This window comes from Gilbertella persicaria (assembly GCF_025201335.1).
Source record: "Gilbertella persicaria strain CBS 190.32 chromosome Unknown B0P05scaffold_13, whole genome shotgun sequence".
NCBI lineage: Eukaryota > Fungi > Mucoromycota > Mucoromycetes > Mucorales > Choanephoraceae > Gilbertella > Gilbertella persicaria.
The window spans coordinates 159,076-179,126 of record NW_026251974.1 but is presented as its reverse complement, the minus strand read 5'-3'; the positions used below and the strand labels follow the sequence as shown (position 1 = coordinate 179,126).

The 20,051-nt window shown below is 38.0% G+C and overlaps 13 protein-coding genes across 13 annotated transcripts; 6 read left to right on the top strand and 7 right to left on the bottom strand.

Moving 5' to 3' along the window:
- Nucleotides 1-698: 698 nt before the first annotated feature.
- Nucleotides 699-1,139, top strand: B0P05DRAFT_535872 (uncharacterized protein). The gene has a single exon (XM_051577494.1). The coding sequence runs from the start codon at nucleotides 739-741 to the stop codon at nucleotides 1,102-1,104; it is 366 nt and encodes a 121-aa protein (XP_051436296.1). The 5' UTR covers nucleotides 699-738; the 3' UTR covers nucleotides 1,105-1,139.
- A 23-nt stretch (nucleotides 1,140-1,162) lies between these two features.
- B0P05DRAFT_535864 (uncharacterized protein) lies at nucleotides 1,163-3,337 on the top strand. The gene is made up of 7 exons (XM_051577493.1): nucleotides 1,163-1,513; nucleotides 1,560-1,620; nucleotides 1,669-1,840; nucleotides 1,895-2,051; nucleotides 2,095-2,537; nucleotides 2,587-2,737; nucleotides 2,785-3,337. The coding sequence occupies exons 1-7, from the start codon at nucleotides 1,180-1,182 to the stop codon at nucleotides 2,856-2,858; spliced, it is 1,392 nt and encodes a 463-aa protein (XP_051436295.1). The 5' UTR covers nucleotides 1,163-1,179; the 3' UTR covers nucleotides 2,859-3,337.
- On the bottom strand, nucleotides 2,727-3,337 carry B0P05DRAFT_41334 (uncharacterized protein). Its single transcript, XM_051573685.1, has 2 exons — nucleotides 3,150-3,337; nucleotides 2,727-3,106 (listed from the first exon to the last, which is right to left on the bottom strand). Exons 1-2 carry the CDS (start codon nucleotides 3,313-3,315, stop codon nucleotides 2,901-2,903), a joined length of 372 nt encoding a protein of 123 aa, XP_051436294.1. The 5' UTR covers nucleotides 3,316-3,337; the 3' UTR covers nucleotides 2,727-2,900.
- A 38-nt stretch (nucleotides 3,338-3,375) lies between these two features.
- On the bottom strand, nucleotides 3,376-4,421 carry B0P05DRAFT_535858 (uncharacterized protein). Its single transcript, XM_051577492.1, has 5 exons — nucleotides 4,274-4,421; nucleotides 4,067-4,228; nucleotides 3,924-4,020; nucleotides 3,655-3,871; nucleotides 3,376-3,611 (listed from the first exon to the last, which is right to left on the bottom strand). The coding sequence occupies exons 1-5, from the start codon at nucleotides 4,298-4,300 to the stop codon at nucleotides 3,401-3,403; spliced, it is 714 nt and encodes a 237-aa protein (XP_051436293.1). The 5' UTR covers nucleotides 4,301-4,421; the 3' UTR covers nucleotides 3,376-3,400.
- On the top strand, nucleotides 4,383-5,520 carry B0P05DRAFT_535856 (pre-RNA processing PIH1/Nop17-domain-containing protein). The gene is made up of 2 exons (XM_051577491.1): nucleotides 4,383-4,859; nucleotides 4,910-5,520. The coding sequence occupies exons 1-2, from the start codon at nucleotides 4,445-4,447 to the stop codon at nucleotides 5,233-5,235; spliced, it is 741 nt and encodes a 246-aa protein (XP_051436292.1). The 5' UTR covers nucleotides 4,383-4,444; the 3' UTR covers nucleotides 5,236-5,520.
- A 23-nt stretch (nucleotides 5,521-5,543) lies between these two features.
- B0P05DRAFT_535852 (uncharacterized protein) lies at nucleotides 5,544-6,906 on the top strand. Its single transcript, XM_051577490.1, has 3 exons — nucleotides 5,544-6,042; nucleotides 6,092-6,190; nucleotides 6,244-6,906. The coding sequence occupies exons 1-3, from the start codon at nucleotides 5,576-5,578 to the stop codon at nucleotides 6,869-6,871; spliced, it is 1,194 nt and encodes a 397-aa protein (XP_051436291.1). The 5' UTR covers nucleotides 5,544-5,575; the 3' UTR covers nucleotides 6,872-6,906.
- On the top strand, nucleotides 6,861-7,896 carry B0P05DRAFT_535851 (uncharacterized protein). Its single transcript, XM_051577489.1, has 2 exons — nucleotides 6,861-7,447; nucleotides 7,500-7,896. The coding sequence occupies exons 1-2, from the start codon at nucleotides 6,916-6,918 to the stop codon at nucleotides 7,856-7,858; spliced, it is 891 nt and encodes a 296-aa protein (XP_051436290.1). The 5' UTR covers nucleotides 6,861-6,915; the 3' UTR covers nucleotides 7,859-7,896.
- Nucleotides 7,897-8,109: 213 nt separating this feature from the next.
- Nucleotides 8,110-8,991, bottom strand: B0P05DRAFT_458047 (uncharacterized protein; the record flags this gene model as incomplete). Its single annotated transcript, XM_051573967.1, has 1 exon — nucleotides 8,110-8,991. A coding segment is annotated over one exon (882 nt), but the record flags the coding sequence as incomplete, so codon positions are not given.
- On the bottom strand, nucleotides 8,980-12,448 carry B0P05DRAFT_41190 (uncharacterized protein). The gene is made up of 3 exons (XM_051573684.1): nucleotides 12,399-12,448; nucleotides 12,130-12,354; nucleotides 8,980-12,080 (listed from the first exon to the last, which is right to left on the bottom strand). The coding sequence occupies exons 1-3, from the start codon at nucleotides 12,405-12,407 to the stop codon at nucleotides 9,330-9,332; spliced, it is 2,985 nt and encodes a 994-aa protein (XP_051436288.1). The 5' UTR covers nucleotides 12,408-12,448; the 3' UTR covers nucleotides 8,980-9,329.
- A 2-nt stretch (nucleotides 12,449-12,450) lies between these two features.
- On the bottom strand, nucleotides 12,451-13,407 carry B0P05DRAFT_535839 (uncharacterized protein). Its single transcript, XM_051577488.1, has 3 exons — nucleotides 13,075-13,407; nucleotides 12,968-13,029; nucleotides 12,451-12,919 (listed from the first exon to the last, which is right to left on the bottom strand). Exons 1-3 carry the CDS (start codon nucleotides 13,199-13,201, stop codon nucleotides 12,497-12,499), a joined length of 612 nt encoding a protein of 203 aa, XP_051436287.1. The 5' UTR covers nucleotides 13,202-13,407; the 3' UTR covers nucleotides 12,451-12,496.
- Nucleotides 13,408-13,554: 147 nt separating this feature from the next.
- B0P05DRAFT_535835 (nucleophile aminohydrolase) lies at nucleotides 13,555-14,655 on the top strand. The gene is made up of 6 exons (XM_051577487.1): nucleotides 13,555-13,662; nucleotides 13,725-13,807; nucleotides 13,855-13,978; nucleotides 14,021-14,269; nucleotides 14,320-14,432; nucleotides 14,484-14,655. Exons 1-6 carry the CDS (start codon nucleotides 13,642-13,644, stop codon nucleotides 14,644-14,646), a joined length of 753 nt encoding a protein of 250 aa, XP_051436286.1. The 5' UTR covers nucleotides 13,555-13,641; the 3' UTR covers nucleotides 14,647-14,655.
- Nucleotides 14,656-14,950: 295 nt separating this feature from the next.
- B0P05DRAFT_570424 (uncharacterized protein) lies at nucleotides 14,951-17,098 on the bottom strand (the record flags this gene model as incomplete). The annotated part of the gene is made up of 6 exons (XM_051581308.1): nucleotides 14,951-14,989; nucleotides 15,019-15,137; nucleotides 15,204-16,113; nucleotides 16,156-16,433; nucleotides 16,478-16,692; nucleotides 16,737-17,098. The coding sequence occupies 6 exons, from the start codon at nucleotides 17,096-17,098 to the stop codon at nucleotides 14,951-14,953; spliced, it is 1,923 nt and encodes a 640-aa protein (XP_051436285.1).
- A 1,682-nt stretch (nucleotides 17,099-18,780) lies between these two features.
- Nucleotides 18,781-19,988, bottom strand: B0P05DRAFT_570423 (uncharacterized protein; the record flags this gene model as incomplete). Its single annotated transcript, XM_051581307.1, has 5 exons — nucleotides 18,781-19,486; nucleotides 19,534-19,629; nucleotides 19,675-19,843; nucleotides 19,890-19,914; nucleotides 19,971-19,988. The coding sequence occupies 5 exons, from the start codon at nucleotides 19,986-19,988 to the stop codon at nucleotides 18,781-18,783; spliced, it is 1,014 nt and encodes a 337-aa protein (XP_051436284.1).
- Nucleotides 19,989-20,051: the final 63 nt, after the last annotated feature.

Below are 20,051 nucleotides of genomic sequence, written 5' to 3'. Positions count from 1 at the left end.
CATAGTGTCTTGAGAAAAGCCTTTCATTTGCTCTATCTATTTATCTACACCTTTATACCTGTCAAAAAGCTCGCTTCATTTCTCTTTTGCACTTCTTTTTATTTTCGCAAATGTACAAAAGGCAATGAGTACATAAAATAGCTCTACACAGTTTAATCTACTAATTAAGACACAAGCCTAGCTTTCTTGATATTATCCAACGCCCAACAACCAACTTCATCATGAATCTATTAACAAAGTAACGAAAGAATCAATTGTCTGTGTATCCTCTTTTTTCAGGTAATTTACCAGTTTAAACTTTGAGAACTTGTTCTCGACCCTAATTTTATACAAAAGAGCTCAAGAAAATCAACGTTGAATGCTGTCTAAATCATGTTGCTTGACTCATTTCTGAATGTTTTCTACATGAATTTAAATGCTTGTGATTACTCCTAGTTCAATTGATTTTTTCAGTATACATCTCCTAATTGAATTACTAGTGTCTCTAATTTTAAAGATGCAATGATTTGTGTGTGCACAAGTACGTTAGAACGATTTTTATATTAACAAGAAATCAAAGCAGTATATTGTTTTCTTAAGTTTTGAATGAGATGTATCCTTACAACCCTCTCTACATTGGTTAAAGTATCATAAGCACATTTGATCATCTTTTGGATCATCTCTTTCATGCTCTTCTCTTTTTATAATTTCCTTTCTGAGATTACAAAACGCGTTTCTTTATCTTTATTTTCTAAAAGCATGAGACGATCCAATCCAAGAAACACCCTACGATCAACCACTCCCCCACCTCCCCCACTTCCCCCACCAACACTGCTACCTTCACAATCCAATGAACAAACAATAACAAATACCGATCGTGCTTCACAAGCCATACTAGATCTCGTTCAAAAGAAGCAGCGGGAAGTAGAAGAAACGATGAAAATAAGACAGTTGAGTGTCGATATGGTTCATAAACTACGCCAATTATCGCAAGGCATGCAAGCACTAACAGAAAATTCAGCTAGTGTGAGGAAGACGTTAGAGAACTGGGAAGTTGTGTTTAACACCATGGGTGAAATGAACACACAAGAACAGAATGCTACTTGGGTTCGGTTTCAAAAATAATAATAAAGACAGTGACAGTTGTTTTTTCTCTTTTTTTCTTTATTTTTTCTTTTTTTTTTTTTTTTTTTGCCTGTCATGAGGCCACATTCACCAAGACACGGTCGTTCTTATTCACCGCGTAGTTCAAGGTCTCGCTCACCTTCTTACTCTCGTTCTCGCTCGCCTTCTTATTCTCGTAGAAGACGTCGATCTCCTTCTAATTCGCCTCCTCCTTATAGAAGTAATAATGGAGGATACCGTCGTCGTTATTATTCTCGGTCACCTCCTCCTCTTCCTCGACCTTTACGTCGATACAGGTCGCGCTCTCCTCCTATGCGACGTGGAAGACCGAATAAAGATTGTCGAGTGTATGTGAGTAATTTGTCGTTTGATGTCACTTGGCCTCAATTAAAGGATTTTATGAGAGAAGGTAAATTCTATTTATTTGCTGTCATAAACTCATGTTGCATCATTAGCGGGACAAGTGGTTCATGTAGACGTGTTGAAAATGGCCAATGGTCGATCGAAAGGATGCGGGTAAATCAGAGACGTGGAGGGAGTGTATATACTGAAATATTCCCATAGTGTGGTTGAATATCGATTTCCAGAAGACGCAAGACGCGCTATTCATACGATGAATAAAACTGAGTTTATGGGCAGACCTGTATTTATCAGAGAGGATCGCGAGTATGAACATTTGAGTCTGCCTAAAGACCCTCGCGATGCTCCCGATGATTGTCGACTTCATGTTAGCAACGTTGGTATAGAATAAGTGGTTGCTATCATAGCATTCGATTGACATATCTCATAGTTACCATTGAATGCTAGTTGGCAAGACATGAAGGATTTGTTTAGAAAGGCAGGACGCGTGTTGCATACAGATATTCATACGGACGCTGGTTCAAGAAGATCTAATGGACATGGTACAGTCATTTTCGATGATGCTCGGTATGCTAAAATAGCCATTGGTAAGCTACAGCATAAGAGGTGGTCTATCTACTCACCGTCTAGAAATGTTCCATGGTTATGAGTGGCAAGGACATCAACTTCAAGTAGAAGAAGGAAGATATATAGAGAAAAGTGCTCCAGCACCCATGAGCAATCGACCTCCTCTTCCTTCTCATGTCCCAAGACATTCGATGGATGCTCCTCGTATAAACCCTACAACGAGTACTCCTGTTCCTGTTGCCTTGCCTCCAGTACCCACACCAATAACCCATATAGAGCCTATCCATGAGATAACGCCTACTTTAAGTTATCCTTCTCATCCCCCACCTCCGCCTCCTTCTTCATCTTCTTTAGAGTCCATACCAACCTATCAACAACATGTCTATCGATATGGTGAAACACAGGCACCCATGCATTTGCCTCCACCTCCTCCTGTCTATTCTTTTGTGGGTGGACCTGCTGCTAATTTACCTACGCATGGACATAATCAGATCTTTGTGAATAACGTATGTCTTATCTGATCGACAATCAAACTCATCTTTTTATTATTATTAGTTGCCCTTTTCAACTACATGGCAGGATTTGATTGATTTGTTTAGACATGTTGGACCTGTGATTCGATCCGAAATACTGACAGTCAATGGTCATCCTAAAGGCTCTGGTTTTGTGCGGTTTGAAGACGCAACTACGTGTGAAAAAGCGATTGGTAAGTTAAAAGAAAAGTAATGCCTTTTTATTCATGTCTGTACACAGAGAAATTTCATGGTTATATGTATGGTGGACGTTATTTGGATATTCGACTTGATAAGTATTCCACTACGATTTAGGAAGTGGAATAGGCGTATGAATCTATCATGACTAAATTTAGTCTACATAAACTCGCTTCTATTATACCTTACTGCTTGAGAGATAGGAATCCATTGTTTTAATGCGTTTATACGTGGATCTTGTGTATCAGGGGCTGTATCTTTTTTCCATAAAATAAAGTCTTGTATGGTTATGTTTGATTTATGCCATACTTTATTTTCTTCTTCATCTTCTTCTTCATCTTCTTCTTGTTTAGTCCATACTTGACCTATTTCTTTTGAATAAACACCACTCGAGTTTGTTTTGTTTACCTTGTGTTGGTGTGTTTAAATACACTTGATGGCCAATGAGTCTTCTACCATGTATTACTGTCTCATAATGATCTTGTTGTTTCTCAATATGAAGATACGTTTTTGTATTGATGGATCCTTCTTTATCCACTGAAAAAGGAAGTAAATGAACTTGACTCTCTGACATGATAACGAAAAAATAAAAAGACGTGTTTTGATTTTTTTTTTTTTCATTTATCGCGTTCTGTGACTTGTATTTATGCAAAGAGGCTTTATTGTATATGCGCATAGCGTACAACAAGTCGTTTGATACTAGAATAAATATGAGATATCACTGTAGGAGAAGGATTGTTTCTTGCCAGCAATAGATCGTCCAAATAAAATACAGCGGTATGTACTGCTTCTTGTGTATAACTCGATAAACAGTACCGTAATCGAATAAAGTGAGTAAACACAATCAATGCCAATACAGACGTATGCCATCTAAACACAAAGTCAATACAAGCATGTTTCTGTGTTGCCTTACATTATCACACCCAACGCAATTCTGGTCATAATCACGACCACTTCAATATAAGCAACATAATACATGGCATGCTTATGTTGATGGTCAATAAAGTACTTGATGTTCGAATCCAATTGAGACACTAGAGAACAAGTGGGTATATAAGTGTGGAATAAATGTGTTCTGATAAATGCCAGTGTATGAAATAGCGAGAAAATAAAAAAGGGAATCAATGTCACTAAGCACATAGGTTATAAGATGCTTCTTTTTTTTTTTTTTTTTTTTTTTACCTGTCATAGGAGGACATGAAAACCAATAAAAGGCAATCACAAAGTAATGTACGTTTTCATCAGATAAAAAGGTTCTATTGAGTGAAGTATGCGTCACCTAATTCAGAGTTGAGATGGTTGTGTATAAGATGTTTGTTACTTACACCTATTGAATTATAAATCACAATAGCATACGATACTAAAGCACCAAGATAAGCGCGTTTATAGCATGCTGTATTAGGATGAAATGACAAGACAGAACTGAAATAGACAAGTCCATTGAAAAAGACACAGACATGACCCAACCACCAATAAAACTGTCTTTGCTACTCTTTTTCGTGAATACTTTTGAACCATAGCTTCTATTTTACCTGTATTAAAGTATAGAATGGAGTCATAATAGAAAGAGAAAAGAAAAGGGAAACTAAATATAAATAGATTAATTGAGATGTAACCTTTTATCTTGTTGCACAATAGAGGTGTCAAAAAAAAATATTTTTCTTTCTTTCTTTCTTTCTTTGTTTCCTTCTTTTTCTTTTTCAATGCCTATTCTCGAAGTGACTGAAGACCAAAATCCGTTTTTAATAGAAAAGCCTAAAAAAGACTTTGAGCAACTTACACAAGAAGAAAAGACAGCTTTGTTAGATCAGCTTTCTTCTCAAGCTGATCCTGAAGCCTTTGAACGTTTAGCAGCTCACTTTTTAAACCAAGCAACCAAGCAAGACTTTAATACAGTCAATGTACAACCTCAACCTGGCTTTGTGTGCAAGACACGTGTCATTCAATCCAAGCAGTATGCAGTCAACACAGTTGTTTATATCAATATCTGTTACGCGTCTGCTATTCCTGCACCACCTTTAACTGACGAAAAGGAAATTCAGAAAGCATTAAATGCAGATCCCAATTCAAACTATAAAGTACCCCTGAGTATGGGACAATTACGCTATGATGAAAAAAGTAAGAGTATTCTCTTCCTATGTTCTCTATTCACTTTATGCCTTGTTTAGATGCCCTTGTCATGGATGCTTGTGTTCATACACAACCTTACTTAAGAAGTGAAAAAGATCTGGATTTTAGACTGTATATTTTGGAATTAGCGATGGAATACGTGGAGGATCTCTTGTCTGTCTCACTCAGTCGAGAATTCACTATGCCAAACACAAAATGCATTGGAAAGATACCAACACGTGTATTGCGTTTGCCAAAGCCTTCTTTGTTATCGTCTGTGATGTCTAAACCCAAGCAGCCATACACTATGTTCGTAGAATCAGAATTCCTCACAATTGTAATTCCAATGCCTGATACAGTAAACATCCCAAACAAACATGCATAAATGAAACACTAATGTTACGCTTAGAACGCACGCCACTGGACAGTCGATATTGAACCACATCAAATCACACTCAACCAACTTATGATTCCTTTATCTCATCCTATTCTAGTCAGTGATAGCCAAAATAAGGTTGATTTTTATAAAAAGACACAAGATTTAGTGATTCAATTAAAATTACAAAAGAGAAAGCAATACCTATGATGCCACGGCAACTTCTTATTGGTTCCTAAGGAAATGTTAATTATTTCAAGTCACACAAAGCATTAAAAAAGTATATGTCAACTGAATTTCTCTTTCTTGCTTTTTTTTTTTTTTTTATATATATATATATTTTATTACCATGACTGAAGTTGTTGCCAATCCCCCTGCTACTGAACAAGTACCTGAAAACACTGAATACCAAGATCGCTTCTTGGAAGGTTCTCAACGTATTGTGCCTTATGACTTATTAGAAGCTCGCGGTAATGCTGACAAGTCAACTGACCCTGACGCAAAGAACTACAGAGACGCCAAAGAACTCTTCCGTAAAGGTTATGAACTCTGTATGACTGTTCCTCGCTCTCTTGAAGATGATGTGTTGGAGAAGCATGAGGAAGATATCAAGACAGCCTCTGAAACCATGGTGCAGGCCTGGTTGATGGACGACAGAGCTGCCCCTATGTCTGAACGTATCCTTATTTTGGGTCAACAATACGAAAAAGTCTTATTGAAGAACATTCCTGAAGAACAAAAAGAAGGTTTCTTTGTCAAGGACAGTCTCTTGTTCTCTGCTTGGATTTTGTTGGTGGGTAAACAATTTAAGCACTGGTAAGTCATACAATGATGGCAATAGAGAGGGTTTATTGATGATCAATAGTATTACTACATTAACATTGGCTATTGATACATACCCTGATCTCCCTGCACGCGTCTTTTTCCTTCGTGCATCTTGTTATCTCTCTATGAATAAGCTTAGGTAAGAAAAAGAAAAAAAAAAAAAAGAAGAAAGGATGTTAATTTTTTCTATAGACTTGGTATCAAGGATTTAGAAAAGGCTTTAGAAAGAGACCCCAAGTTCGCTGTAGCTTATTTTGTGCTTGGTTCTGTTTACTTGAGCATGGAAAACGAACGTGAAAATGCCATCAAGAACTACAAACTCTATCTTCAAAACGGCCATGCTGAATCCAATGAAACTGTACATGCTCTCTATGCTCTTTCTGTGCTTGTCAACTTCAAAAAGAGAAAGCCTGAAGCCCGTGAATATTACCAAAAGGCCAAGAAGGCTGAAGAAAACTTTAAGGAACTGTATGGTGCCAACACAGGTTTAAGTGAGACAAAACGTAATGCCATTTTGGCCCATGAATCACCAGAAGAAGCTGAACGCTTAATCAGTCTCTATGCTCCCAAGAGACAAATGGATCAAAAAATGCAACAATTGATTCAATCGGGTATTTTAAATCAATCTTTCCCTCCTAACCCTCAACGTTGTTCTCACTGTGCTGCTACTCATCTCAAAGACAACGATGCTCCTCTTTTGGCCTGTGGTGCTTGTAGAAGCATTTGGTATTGTTCTCGTGAATGTCAAGTAGCTGACTATAGAGCTTCTCACAAGTCTCAATGCAAAGAATTACAGGCTTTGAAAGCTGAAGAAAAATAATCTTTTTTTTTTTTTTCCTTCTCAATAAAAAAAAAAAAAAAAACATGTTAAAAAGAGATTGGATTAAAATACGTACTTATTCAACACAACGTATTAAAGAATGGGAAAAACAAACAAAGGCAACTGTCCTAACGACATTTGATACGATCAGTCCTTCTCGTTATAACCTTTTAGCCAACACATTAGGTCATGATGCGCATGATCAGATGCCACCATCAGGTACTGTCATCCCACCTTGTTGGCATCATGTGTACTTTCCACCCCGTACACAAGAACATGATCTTGCTCATGATGGATATGAGACCGAGTTTTTTCCTCCTCCTCCATTCTCTCAACGCATGTGGGTAGGTGCTCGTATGACATGGAACCCTTCCAATCCATTAAAAATAGACGATCAAGTCAAGATGGTCACTCAACTCGATCATGCTCAAGTCAGAGAAGGGCGTCTGGGTGAGTCTGTGATGGTCTGGATCAACAAAGATATTGAGAATCAAAAGGGCTGGTCTATGCAAGAACAACGTTGCTTAGTCTATCATCCTCCACAAGAAGAAGCGAATACAACCCGAGGTATTCAAGGCAAGTTCATCACTTTCCTATTGACTCTCTTTCAATAACCATTATGTGGTAGTAAGGAAATCACCTGGGTTTTATAGAACAATGACACCTAGTTCCATCTTATTATTTCGGTATTCTGCACTGACATTCAATTCGCATAAAATACACTTTGATCATCTGTATGCAACCCAAGTCGAAAAGCATCCTGCCTGTCTTGTCCATGGTCCTCTCAGTGGTACATTATTGATGCATTTACTAGGCACACAAACAAATAGGCCCTTAAGCACATTTGAATATAAATGCTTAATGCCTCTGTATGTCCATCAACCCTTGACATTAGCAGGCAGGCAATCAAAAGACAAGACATATGAACTCTGGATCACAAACAGTGCAGGTCATTTAGCAGTCAAAGGTACTGCTACTGTTGCTTAATGCTTTATTATTATTATTATTATTATTATTATTATTATAGTTTCATCATCATATCCACCATATTCTCTATATAAAAACCCATCAGCTTATGCTATTTTCAAAAAAGGATACATACCTAGTGTAGGTGGGTCTACGTAGCCTCTTTTTTCAGGTGGTAATCGCATCACAATATCATAAATCGTTTTTAGCTTAGTGGCTTCATCCATACTTTCCATATCTCGCGTGATTCGGTCCACTACTTCACTTGAAGTCTGCTGAACATCGACAGACAAGTCAGGCAATCCTTTCAGTCTCCTCCATTTGTTTGTCTTGCTAACATCATAATTGATGGTCAAATACCAGAATTCGCTAAACAGTTCATCAGGTAATTCCCAATTTGCAGCCAAGGTAGGATCTCCACCATGATAAACAGATCCATTCAATAAGATGGAAAAGCAACGATCGTTATCCATCAGATTACGAAAGAGAATCATACGGTCTCTTAGGTGAGGTACAGGAATCAAAGCAATACGAGGATCATGTGGAATAGCCAGTTGTAAGATAGTGGGCCGTAGTACTTCTACAGATGCGTCTTGTTCAGGATCTATGTTTAGCTTGGACCGAATGTATTGAATAGCGTCCATGCTACTGTTGATATTAGTGTTGGGAGGGGTATCTTGTGTTTCCAAGGGCGATGGCTTAGGTTGTTCTTTAAGGGGTGTTTCTTCTTCTTCTTGTTCTTGGTATATTCTTTGTAACACGGTAGTCTTGATATCCTTATTGTTCTTTGCATACGCACTTACATAGGCCTCAACAGCATCAGGAGCTGTTTGAGCAAACTCTTTTAATGCTTCTTCAGATAAATAAGGTGCATGTGGAGGCACATGCACTCGACTAATGCAACACAAAAATTGAAATGTCAAGACAAGTCCTTTCAAGTACCAATTCTCTGTCTTGTAACCTTCCATCTGACGTTTTATGCTTTCGAGTTCACGTGTGGCTGCATTGCGTTCTTCACGCAAGTTACGAATAGTCGCTTCCAGATCTCTTAAATGACGTTCTTTGCGTTCTCGAAAAGCACGTTGCGCAGCTCTGTTTTGTGCTTTGCGTAAAGCGGGTGAATCTGGGTTGGGTTTTCTACCTGGTTTCTTACGAGCAGGTCTATCCACTTCAGGTGAAAGGGTAGATAAGGGTGGTGGTAAAGGGGTTGCGTAATGTATACTGGGGAAATGCGTAGGGTCTGTTAAATAAATAGTGTTAAAGTCATGTTGAATGATTGGATTAAGAGGAAGTTCAGGAAACAAGTTCTCAAAGGATTCTGGAAGTATGTCCGACGGAGGTGTTTGTTCTGTTGAACTTCTTTTCTTTTCCTCTTGTTGTTGTTCTTGCATGTATGTATCAATATTGGCTAAATAGGACTCCATCGTGTAATGAGAAAGAAAAATAAATAAATAATAGAAAGCCTTCAAAGCCACAGGTATGTATAAATAGTTTATTGGAATACTTGGTCCAAGAGCTCTTTATCGTTAAAGGGCTCATCTTCTTCCACTGGTTCCATGACAATAACTGTAATCTGCGCTTGATCTGTTTCTATAGTGCCATCCATGTGTTGATAAGTGACACTGATTTTGATGCGATCACGTCCACCATTCGCCAACATCAGTTTGGTAGGACTAAACTCAAGTGAACCAAGAACACTGTTGACTTGCTTCATATTGACCTGCATCATTGTGATCTGCTTATGCTTTTCAAACATCCCATGGCGCATACGTGTTCGACCAATCGCTGTCTCTAGATCGATGGTCACTTGGGCCATACGATCAGGACCACCGCGCACATACAGAATATTCAGGCCTTGGAAATGACCCGGTGCAGGTTGTAAACGTAGCAGGTTGTCTGATTGCTGATCGTCATGTCGCATCCGATCAGAAACAGCACGATAGACATAATCTCGAGGCGCCACAAGACGCATAGGGACCTGAGTCGATTGTGTCGAGGAAACAATCGCATGGGTCTGTGTATCGAGATGAGGTAAATCGAGATCAAACTTTTGAAAGACAAGGTCAATCACACTATGAGGCTGCACAGGTAAATGGTTGGTCATTTTACCAAACATGTGAATGTTCCAACTGAAAGGTTCAATCTTGGTCTTGAGTTCTTGTTCTGCTAATGCACTTGGCTGTAACAGCTTATGAATCTCGAGGTAGTTGTAAGGATAGAGTACTTGACGAGGCAAGATGGTGAGCCCTCCCTCTTCAAGCACTGTGCGTCGTTCACGCACATAGGAAGTAATTGCCTTGGGTCCACCACAATTAAAGCATTCAGGATCATAATTGTAGGCTGAAAATGCACCTTCTGCCATCTCTCGAAACAGTTTCCAACCCCGTTTAAAGCGCATTAGTCCTTGAGGCAGATAAAGTCCTTCTTGATCCAATGTCCATGCACGGTCTGAATGGACTTGAGAGTAATCTGAGCCAATGAATTCAAGCTGCTGATCAGGTGGTGCACGTATCCAGAGTGCATCCATGTCCATATACGTGCCACCGTAATTATAGAGTAAGAGGCATCGAATATAGTCTGTCAAGTGCCAGTAAAAGAATTTACCCTTCTCCCATCGGTCCCAACTCTGAAGCCAATCATGGGTGCCTGGACCAAAATACCACTGCCAGTTCAGTAAGTTTTGTTTGTTGAACTCAACCACTTCAATCTGATAGCCTCTGCGTGTATAATCTCTAAAGAAACTTTGTGGAAGTGTGTTGGATATCATGAAAATCACTGCTTCTGGTTCATGGATCCATACAAGCTCAAGAGCACGCCAATGACGGTCTGTAAAAGTAGAAGGATCACTGGTCCAACAGACCCAATAGAGTAAATGCCAACTGGACTCATTGGAGTAAATAGAAGAATGTGTGCTCAATACGTCTTGAATGATCCATTGTTCATGATCACCTAAAGAAGCCAGTTCGTCTTTGACTTGTGAATTGGGTATCGTTTGAAAGTCTGATACAGCAGGAGACACACCGCGTTGTGGATCGCAGACGATGCCCTTGGATCGCCAATCATCTTGCTTGCCATGGCATGGGTAGCACACAGCACAGTGTTGCTGAGCATCCAATGCATGACATACAGAACGCTTTTGAAGTACATAGGTGTACATCGCTTGTATCTCTTGTTCAAATTGAGCATAAGGCACTCTTTTCGCAATCATGTCTTTCTCACAGGTATGTTCATCATCTTGTATGCGTCTATCATGCATTGGCTGTACATCAAACCCAAATAGCCAGAGTGCAAGATCAATACTGTCGATGCCAACCATGCGGCGAGGATGCTGTGTATGTGCCACCCTATCCACCAGATGACGAGACAAAATCGTAAGCGTGCCACTTGTAAATGCAGGCAATAAAGGCATACCATAATCCGTCTGTACTTGTTTGTCTTTACTGACATGATCCACAGGCATATTTCGATACACAAATCCCTTCCAATAGTTATCTTTTTTGCCAGTCTCCGTCAATTCTTGCTTGAGTTTATCCCAGCGAACAAACACATCATCCTCTGTCTTGACCAGATAATCGTACTGAATACCTGTAGACCATTGGCATGCTGACAATAATTTCTGGCTGTGGTGTAGATCAGGTGCAGGTACAAACAAGATGTCATGGTATGTCTCTGACTCTGCTATCCATGCTGGATCAAGATGGTCAGGCTGTCCCATCACAAATCGATAATGATCTACCCATTTCAGTGTGGATTGACGCAATACCTGTCGCTTATGAGCACCTTCGGGTGTCCATGTACTGAGGATCAAGACAATCATAGCACCACTGGCCATATGCTGATCAAGGCCAAATTGATCTGAATAGAAAAGTAAATTGGATGTGTACTGATAGGTGTGGATAAGTTGAGATAGCATCAGGCTAGATAACACCATCACGATAACCAAAGGACACAAGAGATGCAACAATTTGGCTTGTGGATCGAGGCGTGCCTTGGTCTCTATTTTTTGACTCAATGAAGACTGAGAGCTCATAGTCCACATGTTGATCACAAGCAAGACAGAGCAAAGAGAGAGTTGAACACCAATAGGGTTTGTCCATAGTGTATGGAACAAATAAGAGATACAGCTCATCATGATCACTAGCGCGACCAGACGCATCATGGCTTGTTTGATCTCATGATGATAAAGCCAACGTACCATCATACTTGTGACGAGAATCCAACTCCAATAACCAGCTAATAGACACTAGAATACAAGACTCAGATTAGACTCGTCCATACATGTGTCGATTTACCCAAAGAATAGCGATGTAGTAATCAAGTTGTGTTGTTTGCAATACAATAGCACCACCCGCATCTCGATAGGCTATTTGCCATGCTTGTTTTAGGTTATAGATGACATTAACTAAGGCTGGAAGACAACTCGATGCTCGCAAGACAGTTGTTGGTATTTGATAACGACGAGGTACATTCAGACTCGAAGTAATCTTTTTCTGTCTAAAAAAGGGCAGCGTTGTTTGCTATCAATCGTGTTATTGTATTTTACTTGTACTATAGAAAGTACCTGTGCCATCTATGTATGTAGATATATGCTTCTTTAAAGAAGCTTTATAGAGTATAAATAAAAGTTTTTTTTTTTTTTATTGTATGCGGATATTTAAATTATTCTGTATTAAGGAACTCACTCACAGAAGGATCATCATCTGTATTCACCATTTCATTAAAGAAACTATCGTTATTCTCTTCTCCATCTTTCTCGAAATACATGTCCATATTATTCTGTGTTGATTTTGGTTCAGACTTTGTTTCTTCCATGATATGATCTTGTGTCTGAGATTGTTCTTGTAGTGGTTGATGTTCTTCTATACCAGGTATAGGCACTACTTTGAGATTATGTGTCGAATGTTCAATTTGAACACCCATTTCTTGGGCTAATTGAGCTACTACATGATTGATACTGTCTAACGTAGATGCTTGATTGAGTTGATTCATCTTACTCCAAAACTGTTCTTGTTCTTTCTCTAGTGAAGCCAATCTCTTTTGGTATGCATCTTGTTGTTGTTGTGTCTTTTCCTTATATTCTTTCTAGTGTGATGTGAGCCTTACTATTACTGTGTATATCATATGGCTTACAATTTGCTTTTCGAGTTCTTCTTTTGTCTGTGACAATTCCAAGGATGGAGGTACAATGGAAGCTATACACAAGTCAGCGTTTTTCATGGATCTCTTGTATGGTTTACCAGCATTATAAGGTGTAAATATTTCAGATAAATAGTCATGATTGCGTTTATATCTTGCCATGGCAATATCGCGTGCTGAAATATCATCTAATTCATCGCCTGAAGGTTCATCAGTATCGTCTGTCATGGGCGCATTAGGTCTTGTAGTCTATTGTTGTATTAAAAGAAATAACAGATGATATGATGGTATGTTACCTTATTTTGAGCTCGTTTTCTATGTACATCGTTTAATTGAGCCTGATTTCTGTATTGTTGTTGTTGTTGTTGTTGCTGTTGAATGAATTGACCTTGAGCAGGATTAATACCAATTTGACCTGGTATGCCTCGTTGCTGAGCCAAAGGGACACCTGCTCCTTGTTGATTATAGAAATAAGCTGAAGCCATAATGATTGAAAACGCGTTTTTTACAAAAAAAAAAAAAAAAAAAAAGGTAGGATAGAGCTACAGACACTGCGAGTCGTGATTATACGTCATCGTTCTTTTTCGACGGAGTTGGACGAACGCGCGGCCCTTATTGCGTGTCAAAGCAATCCTAAACGCTTTTCTCTTTCTTTACTTCTTTATAATATGACTTCTATTGGTACAGGCGTAAGACTAAGGGATATTAGACACATATAGATACGAGATTGACTAAACGAATTCAAAACTAGTACGATTTATCTGTTGCAACCTATTCCCCTGATGGACGCGTATTTCAAGTGGAATATGCAAACAAAGCTGTTGACAATAGTGGGTAAGTAAACCAATCAACACATCTAGCTATGATACTCAATGAACTAGTACTGCCATTGGTCTTCGTGTGAAGGACGGTATTGTCTTGGCTGTTGAAAAACTAATTCAATCTAAATTATTGGTGTCTGGTGCTAATCGTCGTATTCAAAGTGCTGATCTTCACATTGGTGTCGTAAGTACTTTTCATCCATAAACAAAAGCTAAAGTGTCATAGGCTACTGCTGGTTTATTAGCTGATGGTAGACATATCGTCAACAGAGCTCGTGATGAAGCTCAAGCTTGGAAAGATATTTACAGACAACCTATTCCTGGCAAGACCATGGCTGATCGTATTGGTCAATACGTGTCTGCTTACACTTTATATTCGAGCGTTCGTCCTTTTGGTACAAGTACTATTATTGGTACTATGACTGAAAAAGAAGAAGCCACTTTATATATGATTGAACCTTCTGGTGTCTATTGGGTATATTCATATTGTATATTATTCATGTATGTTGACCTGTCATACTTTAGGGATACAGAGGTTGTGCTATTGGTAAAGGCAAATCAGTTGCCAAAACAGAGATTGAGAAACTTGATCTAGAGAACATGACTGTACGTGAAGCAGTTAACCATATCACTCGCATGTAAGTCAAGCTTATCACATCTATTTGGGAATGAATACTGATTTTCTACAGTATTTATACATGCCATGATGATGCCAAAGACAAAGATTTTGAATTAGAATTGAGTTGGATTTGTGCAGAATCACATTATAAGCATCAATTTGTACCCAAGGATATCCAAGCCGAAGCAGAAGCATTAGCAAAAGAATCTTCAGACGATGAAATGGAAGACTAATAAAAAACATGTTTATTCTTTTGGTTTTTGTTCTCTTTTTTTACGTTTCTTTCGTTTACAGACACAGTTCTTGAGTGCAGATCTCATTTCTTGCATGGTGAATGGTTTACTAATGAAATCATTCATGCCTGCATCAATGCAAATCTGACGGTCTTGTTTTGAGGCAGAGGCAGTAAGGGCAATAATGTAGACATCATCCACGTTTAATAGGGGACATGTTTTGGGCTCAGTGGTAGGCGGTGGTGGTGGGCCATTGTGTTTACGCTCAGAAATAATGAGTCTTGTTGCCTCTAAACCGTCCATTTCAGGCATATAGAGATCCATCTAAATTTTGATCTTTAAGCTGTAAAGAAAGAATATAGCATGACTTACAAAAATAACATCAAATACATGTTCTCGCATCAATTCAAGTACTTCTCGACCATTGCTGGCAATCATGACATCTTGATATCCAAGTCGTTTAAGGATACTAATCGCAATCTTTTGATTTACTAAGTTATCATGAGTCTCTCTTTTTTTTTTAATGGACAAAAAAAAAAAAAGTGAAGGAAACTTACAGACATTATCTTCTGCTAACAAGATCTTGGTGGGGTAATTAAGAGCAAAGTTTTCTTCATGAGAATGACTTAATTTTCTGTGATGTTTAGCCAAAGAAATACGCGGTGGTTTTTTAGCTTCTTTTGGTGGGCTCTTGGTTTCTTGTGATTTTGTGAGTATATCTTGAAGGTTTTGAGAATGGCATGTAGATGGATCATTGGGTATATGGGTTGTATCCCAAGAAGGCCTTTTGTTGCTATTGTTAGTCTGAAGGGGGAAATAACCAATGGAAGTTGAAGGTGATGTTGTCTCCAAAGAAGCATGATGGGATCTTTCACCAACACTTGAGCCACCATCAGAAAGAGAAGAACCAGGAGAAGGAGGAGAGGCTATCATACTACCGCTGTTATAAGTACCACTACTTTCAGACCTCCGTGTCGTAATCGAAGAAGGTCTCTTTTGTGTTGTTGCTGCAATTAAGGGCACAGTTAAAGCAAAGCGAGAGCCTATGCCTTCTTCTGATTCTACCCAAAGACCACCGTCCATTCGATTGACCAACATACTCGAGATAGCTAAACCAAGGCCAGTACCACCATATCTTCTTGCCGTGGAGATATCGATTTGAGAGAATGATTTAAATAGACGGGGCAATCGATCAGCAGGCATACCGATACCTGTGTCTGTGACAGAGATCTCAAGCATTACTTTCTCTTGTTCTTCTTCTTCTTCTTCTTCTTCTTCGGAATGCATATTAGAATTAATAGTGTTGTTGTTATTATTATAAGCGCCAGCGCTTGTTTCATTTACATGTTTCTTTTTACTAGAGGTGGTTTCGAGTTTAGCGTCATAACGATCCTTAAATCTTTGATAGACTTGTTCTTGAGAAGAAGAAAGAGCAACCTTGACTCGAATACCACCCGACTTTGTGAACTAGGCTATATTAGTGCTTGCCATTGTCACTCTCAGTATTACCTTGACAGCATTAGAGCAAAGGTTAAGTAAGATTTGAGTCAAACGCATACTGTCTCCCATGACATAGTCAGGAACATGGGCATCAATTTTCCATAAAAGAGGTAACACTGTCTTTTTTGTATACTTTTGTGGTACAATCATAGGATCGAGTTTTTCGAGTTGATGAATAAGCTGGTGTAGAGGAACATTGTCATCGATGTCGGGTGGACATTCGACTACATAGACAAGTTTATTGTGCTGTGTCATGGATGCTTGATGGCGCGCCATGTTTAAAGCATCTGACAATAGTAAGTATTGAGTCATACACGTTGTTGTCTTTTACCTTTCACACATTTCCTTAGACTAAACCGTCTGTTTTCAAGCTTAAATTTAGGGTCATGGTTGATTTTTGAAATATCAAGAATGTCATTAATGACAGTCAAGAGATGATTGCCACTTGTTTGAATCACTTCTAAATGTTCTATTTGTTCTTCATTCAATAGACTTTTTTCTTGTAGTAATAAGTCTGTTAATGCAATCACGGCATTCATAGGTGTTCTATCATCATAAGTTCATTGCCTTTTATATATGTATTTCATTACCTAATCTCATGGCTCATGTCAGCCAAGAATTTGATTTTACTTTGAGCGTCTCTTAGAGCAGCATTTTTAACTGCAATCAATTGATCTCTTTGTTTTGTTCTTTCTGTTTCGTTCTTTACTCTTGTCTTTACTGCATTCAAAATACTCTTTACAAAATCAATCTTGTGGGTATCCATTGGTTTATCGTCCATGACACTGATTAAACCCACAGGCTCATTGTCTTCATCATCAACACGAATACCTACGAAACTCTGGAAAGGTGGGTAAATCCAATTGGTATTATGCTGATGAATCAAATGATATTCGCTCAACTCTATGGTCTGGATAAGAGGTGAGTCTGAAGGAAGTAAAGACAATGGCATGGCTGAATGTTTGTTCCTATATAGAATCATAAGCGATCTATGTGGAATGGCTTAAAGATTACTTGCAGACTATGATGTGATATTTTAGAATAACAAGCTTTGATGAATGCATATGCTGTTGAGTGATCATGATGTATATCATTCACCGTGTGCGCAGAAGGATAGATTTCATCATTGTCTTTTAAATCTTGATATTCTTGTTTGGACAAGAGTCGTTGAATCATGACTGTTTGTGCTCCTGTCCAAGAAGCGATTTCTTGAACAAGTGTATCACAAAAAGGTCCGCTTACAAAAGGAAAGCATGTTTCGTAAATAGCTGCTATGGCTTGTTTTTTATCGAGTGTTGCTAGGTTGAGTGACTTGTCTTGAGTGGGGCATCTGCTCGATTTCATTCTCTTTACAACACAAGCCCCTTTTTCTTAATACAAAAAAAAAAAAAAAAAGAAGAAGAAAAAAAAAAGATGAGCAAAGAGGCGATGGTGAGTTCAACAATAAAAAAAAAAAAAAAAAAAAAAAAAGGAAAAGAGAGCAAGAAAGAGAAAGAGAGAGAGAGAGAGAGAGAGAGAAAATTATCTCTCTTTTTTTTTTTATTTCGTACTAAAATATACATGCACAAAAAAACTTTTTTCATAACATGTATTCTCCCTCTTTCATCATTGTTCACACCTGTTGTTCTTCCCTAAGCCACTGTTTGGCAGAGAGAGAGAGAGAGCAAGAAAAAGAAAAGTTTCTTTAAGCTTCAGAATCAAAAACAACATTGGCTCAAAATAGAAATTAAGAAAGAATGACAATGTCAAGTCTTGTAGTTTTAAACTTGTTTGAATCTTTCTTACAAATACAAGGCTACACCAAATTTAAGGTTTACAGAAATCCCTTGTTTTTAAAGAAAAAGATATATATATTTCTCTTGTATTGAATTGGTTGAAATGCAGAATAAGAGAATTAGACATTTTGCCTATTCTGGCCATTTCAAGAAAATCAAGCTGATTTCATAGAACTTGTTTAATGAAAAAGATACAAAAAAAAATTTTCTAAAAGTAAAAACGAGGTTTTGATTGGCCGATTTGTGTAACGAATGCTCCATTACATCATATTGGTATTTACTGGATAACAGTTGCACACATACACTTGTTTTGTTCCAAAGGATTCTATTGCTTCTATTAAGAGAAAAATTATTTTAAAATGAGAATATGTTGTGAGATGTCTAAAAGCATAAAGAATGAACACAAACGCTTGTTATAGGCTAAATAAGTTGTGCTTGGACCATCCATAAGAAAAAAGAATCGTCATTTTACTAAAAAGAGGCATTAGTGATCACTTGTTTTTTTTTGGGTTCAAAAAAGAAAAAATAGCTTTAGAAAAAAGTCCATGTTAGACATTAATTCAAAAAGAAAAAAGGAAAGAGAACATGTCTTTAATCTATATACAAATTGAATGATTAATAAGAGACCATAAGAAAGTCATCAGCACATTCAAAATAGGTGTAACGATAAATAATTTGTGTGAATAATAATAATAATGATAAAATATTTTTCTACTGAAATGTGCTATCAATATGATTAAAAAAAAAAAGTCTTTTTATTATTATTAAAAGAACAAGTGCCTTGTTCTAGAAAGAATCTCCGTCAAGTCAGAATTTGTGACACACTTGCACATTTTATTTGGCGCATCCTCTCCTCAATTTAATGACGTGTTTGTACATCTGTAGGCATTTTTTTGGTGTTCTTGTTTGCACTGGCAACAGTAGGAGCTGTTAAGCGAGAGATAAAGGCCTTGGTTGGCATGGTTTTCTTCTTGGCCTGTCCATCTTTGGTTGGTGACGGATACGATAGCTTTTGATTTGATAAGGCGGCAACACGTGGAAGGACTCGAGTTACTGCTACTTTCTCCATTGGTTTCGTGGGTTCCTTGACTGGCATGCTGAGTCTAGCAATACGCGAACTTTTGGTTGTCTTGTTAACAAGAGGCTGAGCTGTTACGGTTGGCTGCTTAGGGACATTCACTTGATTTCGTTTGATTCTAACAGGTATTCGAGGTCGAGAACTTGAAGGATGTACTTGTACATTCTTTTTTATAAAAGCATCTTGCTTTCCCTTCTCTTTCTCTACGTCATTTTGTTGCTCATTGGTTGTATCGTGCACTTGGCCCTTGTTGTGGTTGCTTTCTGTTGTGTTGATTACTTGTTCATGGTCTTTTATGAGTTTGTCTGTATCTTCACTCAACTCAGACTGGCCTTTAGTTTCTTTTGTTTCTGCAATATTAGAACTCTTTTGTTGTTTATCGTTACCGTTAGATGAAACTTGATGAAATACAGATTCAATATCTCTTTCTGCGCTAACATTTGAGTCACTTGCATACACAACATGTTGTTTAAACAAAGCAGGTATGCTATAGACGTTTGAGTCTCTCCTTTTTGCTTTGTCTCTGCAACTTACAGATGAGGAGCTTCTTTTTGATCCATAGGATCAGTCCATTGTTTCCATTCTTGAATGGCATTTTCTTTTTCAAGGATCAATGCACATAAATTTGAACTTTAAAAAAAATGAGACCAATAATCCATTTCTCTTGCTACTTACTCTTCCAAACAAGGTTGACAAAAGAGTGCTGCTTGTTCTTTTGAGAATTGAATGTGTTTCGAATCAATGATCGTAAATCCGTTTGTTTTGATATGAACCAGGACACTTTCCAGCTGATCATTGATAGTTATTAACGCCAAAATACGCTTTGAGTTATTTTCCGATAGCTCTGTTCAATAGTAAGTGGGTATGTCACTTTGGCTATAGTTATGTACCTTGCTGAGTGTCTGTATCTGTGATCTATGGCATGGTTTTAAAGTAAATTAATGTAGTTTTTATACTGTTCACGTACTTACATTTTCAACAATAGTCATGATGTATGTATCTTTTTGAACGAAAAGAAGCGAGAGAGAGAGAGAGATAGAAAGGCAAAAATG

Coding starts and splice junctions, on each gene's coding strand:
- B0P05DRAFT_535872 (XM_051577494.1), top strand. CDS start 739: ATGAGACGATCCAATCCAAGAAACACCCTACGATCAACCACTCCCCCA.
- B0P05DRAFT_535864 (XM_051577493.1), top strand. CDS start 1,180: ATGAGGCCACATTCACCAAGACACGGTCGTTCTTATTCACCGCGTAGT. Junction 2,052..2,094: donor GTATGCTAAAATAGCCATTG/GTAAGCTACAGC, acceptor CTCACCGTCTAG/AAATGTTCCATGGTTATGAG. Junction 2,538..2,586: donor ATCAGATCTTTGTGAATAAC/GTATGTCTTATC, acceptor TATTATTATTAG/TTGCCCTTTTCAACTACATG.
- B0P05DRAFT_41334 (XM_051573685.1), bottom strand. CDS start 3,315: ATGTCAGAGAGTCAAGTTCATTTACTTCCTTTTTCAGTGGATAAAGAA. Junction 3,107..3,149: donor TTTAAACACACCAACACAAG/GTAAACAAAACA, acceptor CAAAAGAAATAG/GTCAAGTATGGACTAAACAA.
- B0P05DRAFT_535858 (XM_051577492.1), bottom strand. CDS start 4,300: ATGACTCCATTCTATACTTTAATACAG. Junction 4,229..4,273: donor CATTCTATACTTTAATACAG/GTAAAATAGAAG, acceptor GAAAAAGAGTAG/CAAAGACAGTTTTATTGGTG. Junction 3,872..3,923: donor TTCATGTCCTCCTATGACAG/GTAAAAAAAAAA, acceptor CTATGTGCTTAG/TGACATTGATTCCCTTTTTT.
- B0P05DRAFT_535856 (XM_051577491.1), top strand. CDS start 4,445: ATGCCTATTCTCGAAGTGACTGAAGACCAAAATCCGTTTTTAATAGAA. Junction 4,860..4,909: donor ATTACGCTATGATGAAAAAA/GTAAGAGTATTC, acceptor TGCCTTGTTTAG/ATGCCCTTGTCATGGATGCT.
- B0P05DRAFT_535852 (XM_051577490.1), top strand. CDS start 5,576: ATGACTGAAGTTGTTGCCAATCCCCCTGCTACTGAACAAGTACCTGAA. Junction 6,043..6,091: donor GGTAAACAATTTAAGCACTG/GTAAGTCATACA, acceptor GATGATCAATAG/TATTACTACATTAACATTGG. Junction 6,191..6,243: donor CTCTCTATGAATAAGCTTAG/GTAAGAAAAAGA, acceptor TTTTTTCTATAG/ACTTGGTATCAAGGATTTAG.
- B0P05DRAFT_535851 (XM_051577489.1), top strand. CDS start 6,916: ATGTTAAAAAGAGATTGGATTAAAATACGTACTTATTCAACACAACGT. Junction 7,448..7,499: donor TACAACCCGAGGTATTCAAG/GCAAGTTCATCA, acceptor ATTATGTGGTAG/TAAGGAAATCACCTGGGTTT.
- B0P05DRAFT_41190 (XM_051573684.1), bottom strand. Junction 12,081..12,129: donor ACTACATCGCTATTCTTTGG/GTAAATCGACAC, acceptor CTTGTATTCTAG/TGTCTATTAGCTGGTTATTG.
- B0P05DRAFT_535839 (XM_051577488.1), bottom strand. CDS start 13,201: ATGACAGACGATACTGATGAACCTTCAGGCGATGAATTAGATGATATT. Junction 13,030..13,074: donor ATTTACACCTTATAATGCTG/GTAAACCATACA, acceptor ACTTGTGTATAG/CTTCCATTGTACCTCCATCC. Junction 12,920..12,967: donor AAGAACTCGAAAAGCAAATT/GTAAGCCATATG, acceptor ACATCACACTAG/AAAGAATATAAGGAAAAGAC.
- B0P05DRAFT_535835 (XM_051577487.1), top strand. CDS start 13,642: ATGACTTCTATTGGTACAGGC. Junction 13,663..13,724: donor TGACTTCTATTGGTACAGGC/GTAAGACTAAGG, acceptor ATTCAAAACTAG/TACGATTTATCTGTTGCAAC. Junction 13,979..14,020: donor CTGATCTTCACATTGGTGTC/GTAAGTACTTTT, acceptor AAAGTGTCATAG/GCTACTGCTGGTTTATTAGC.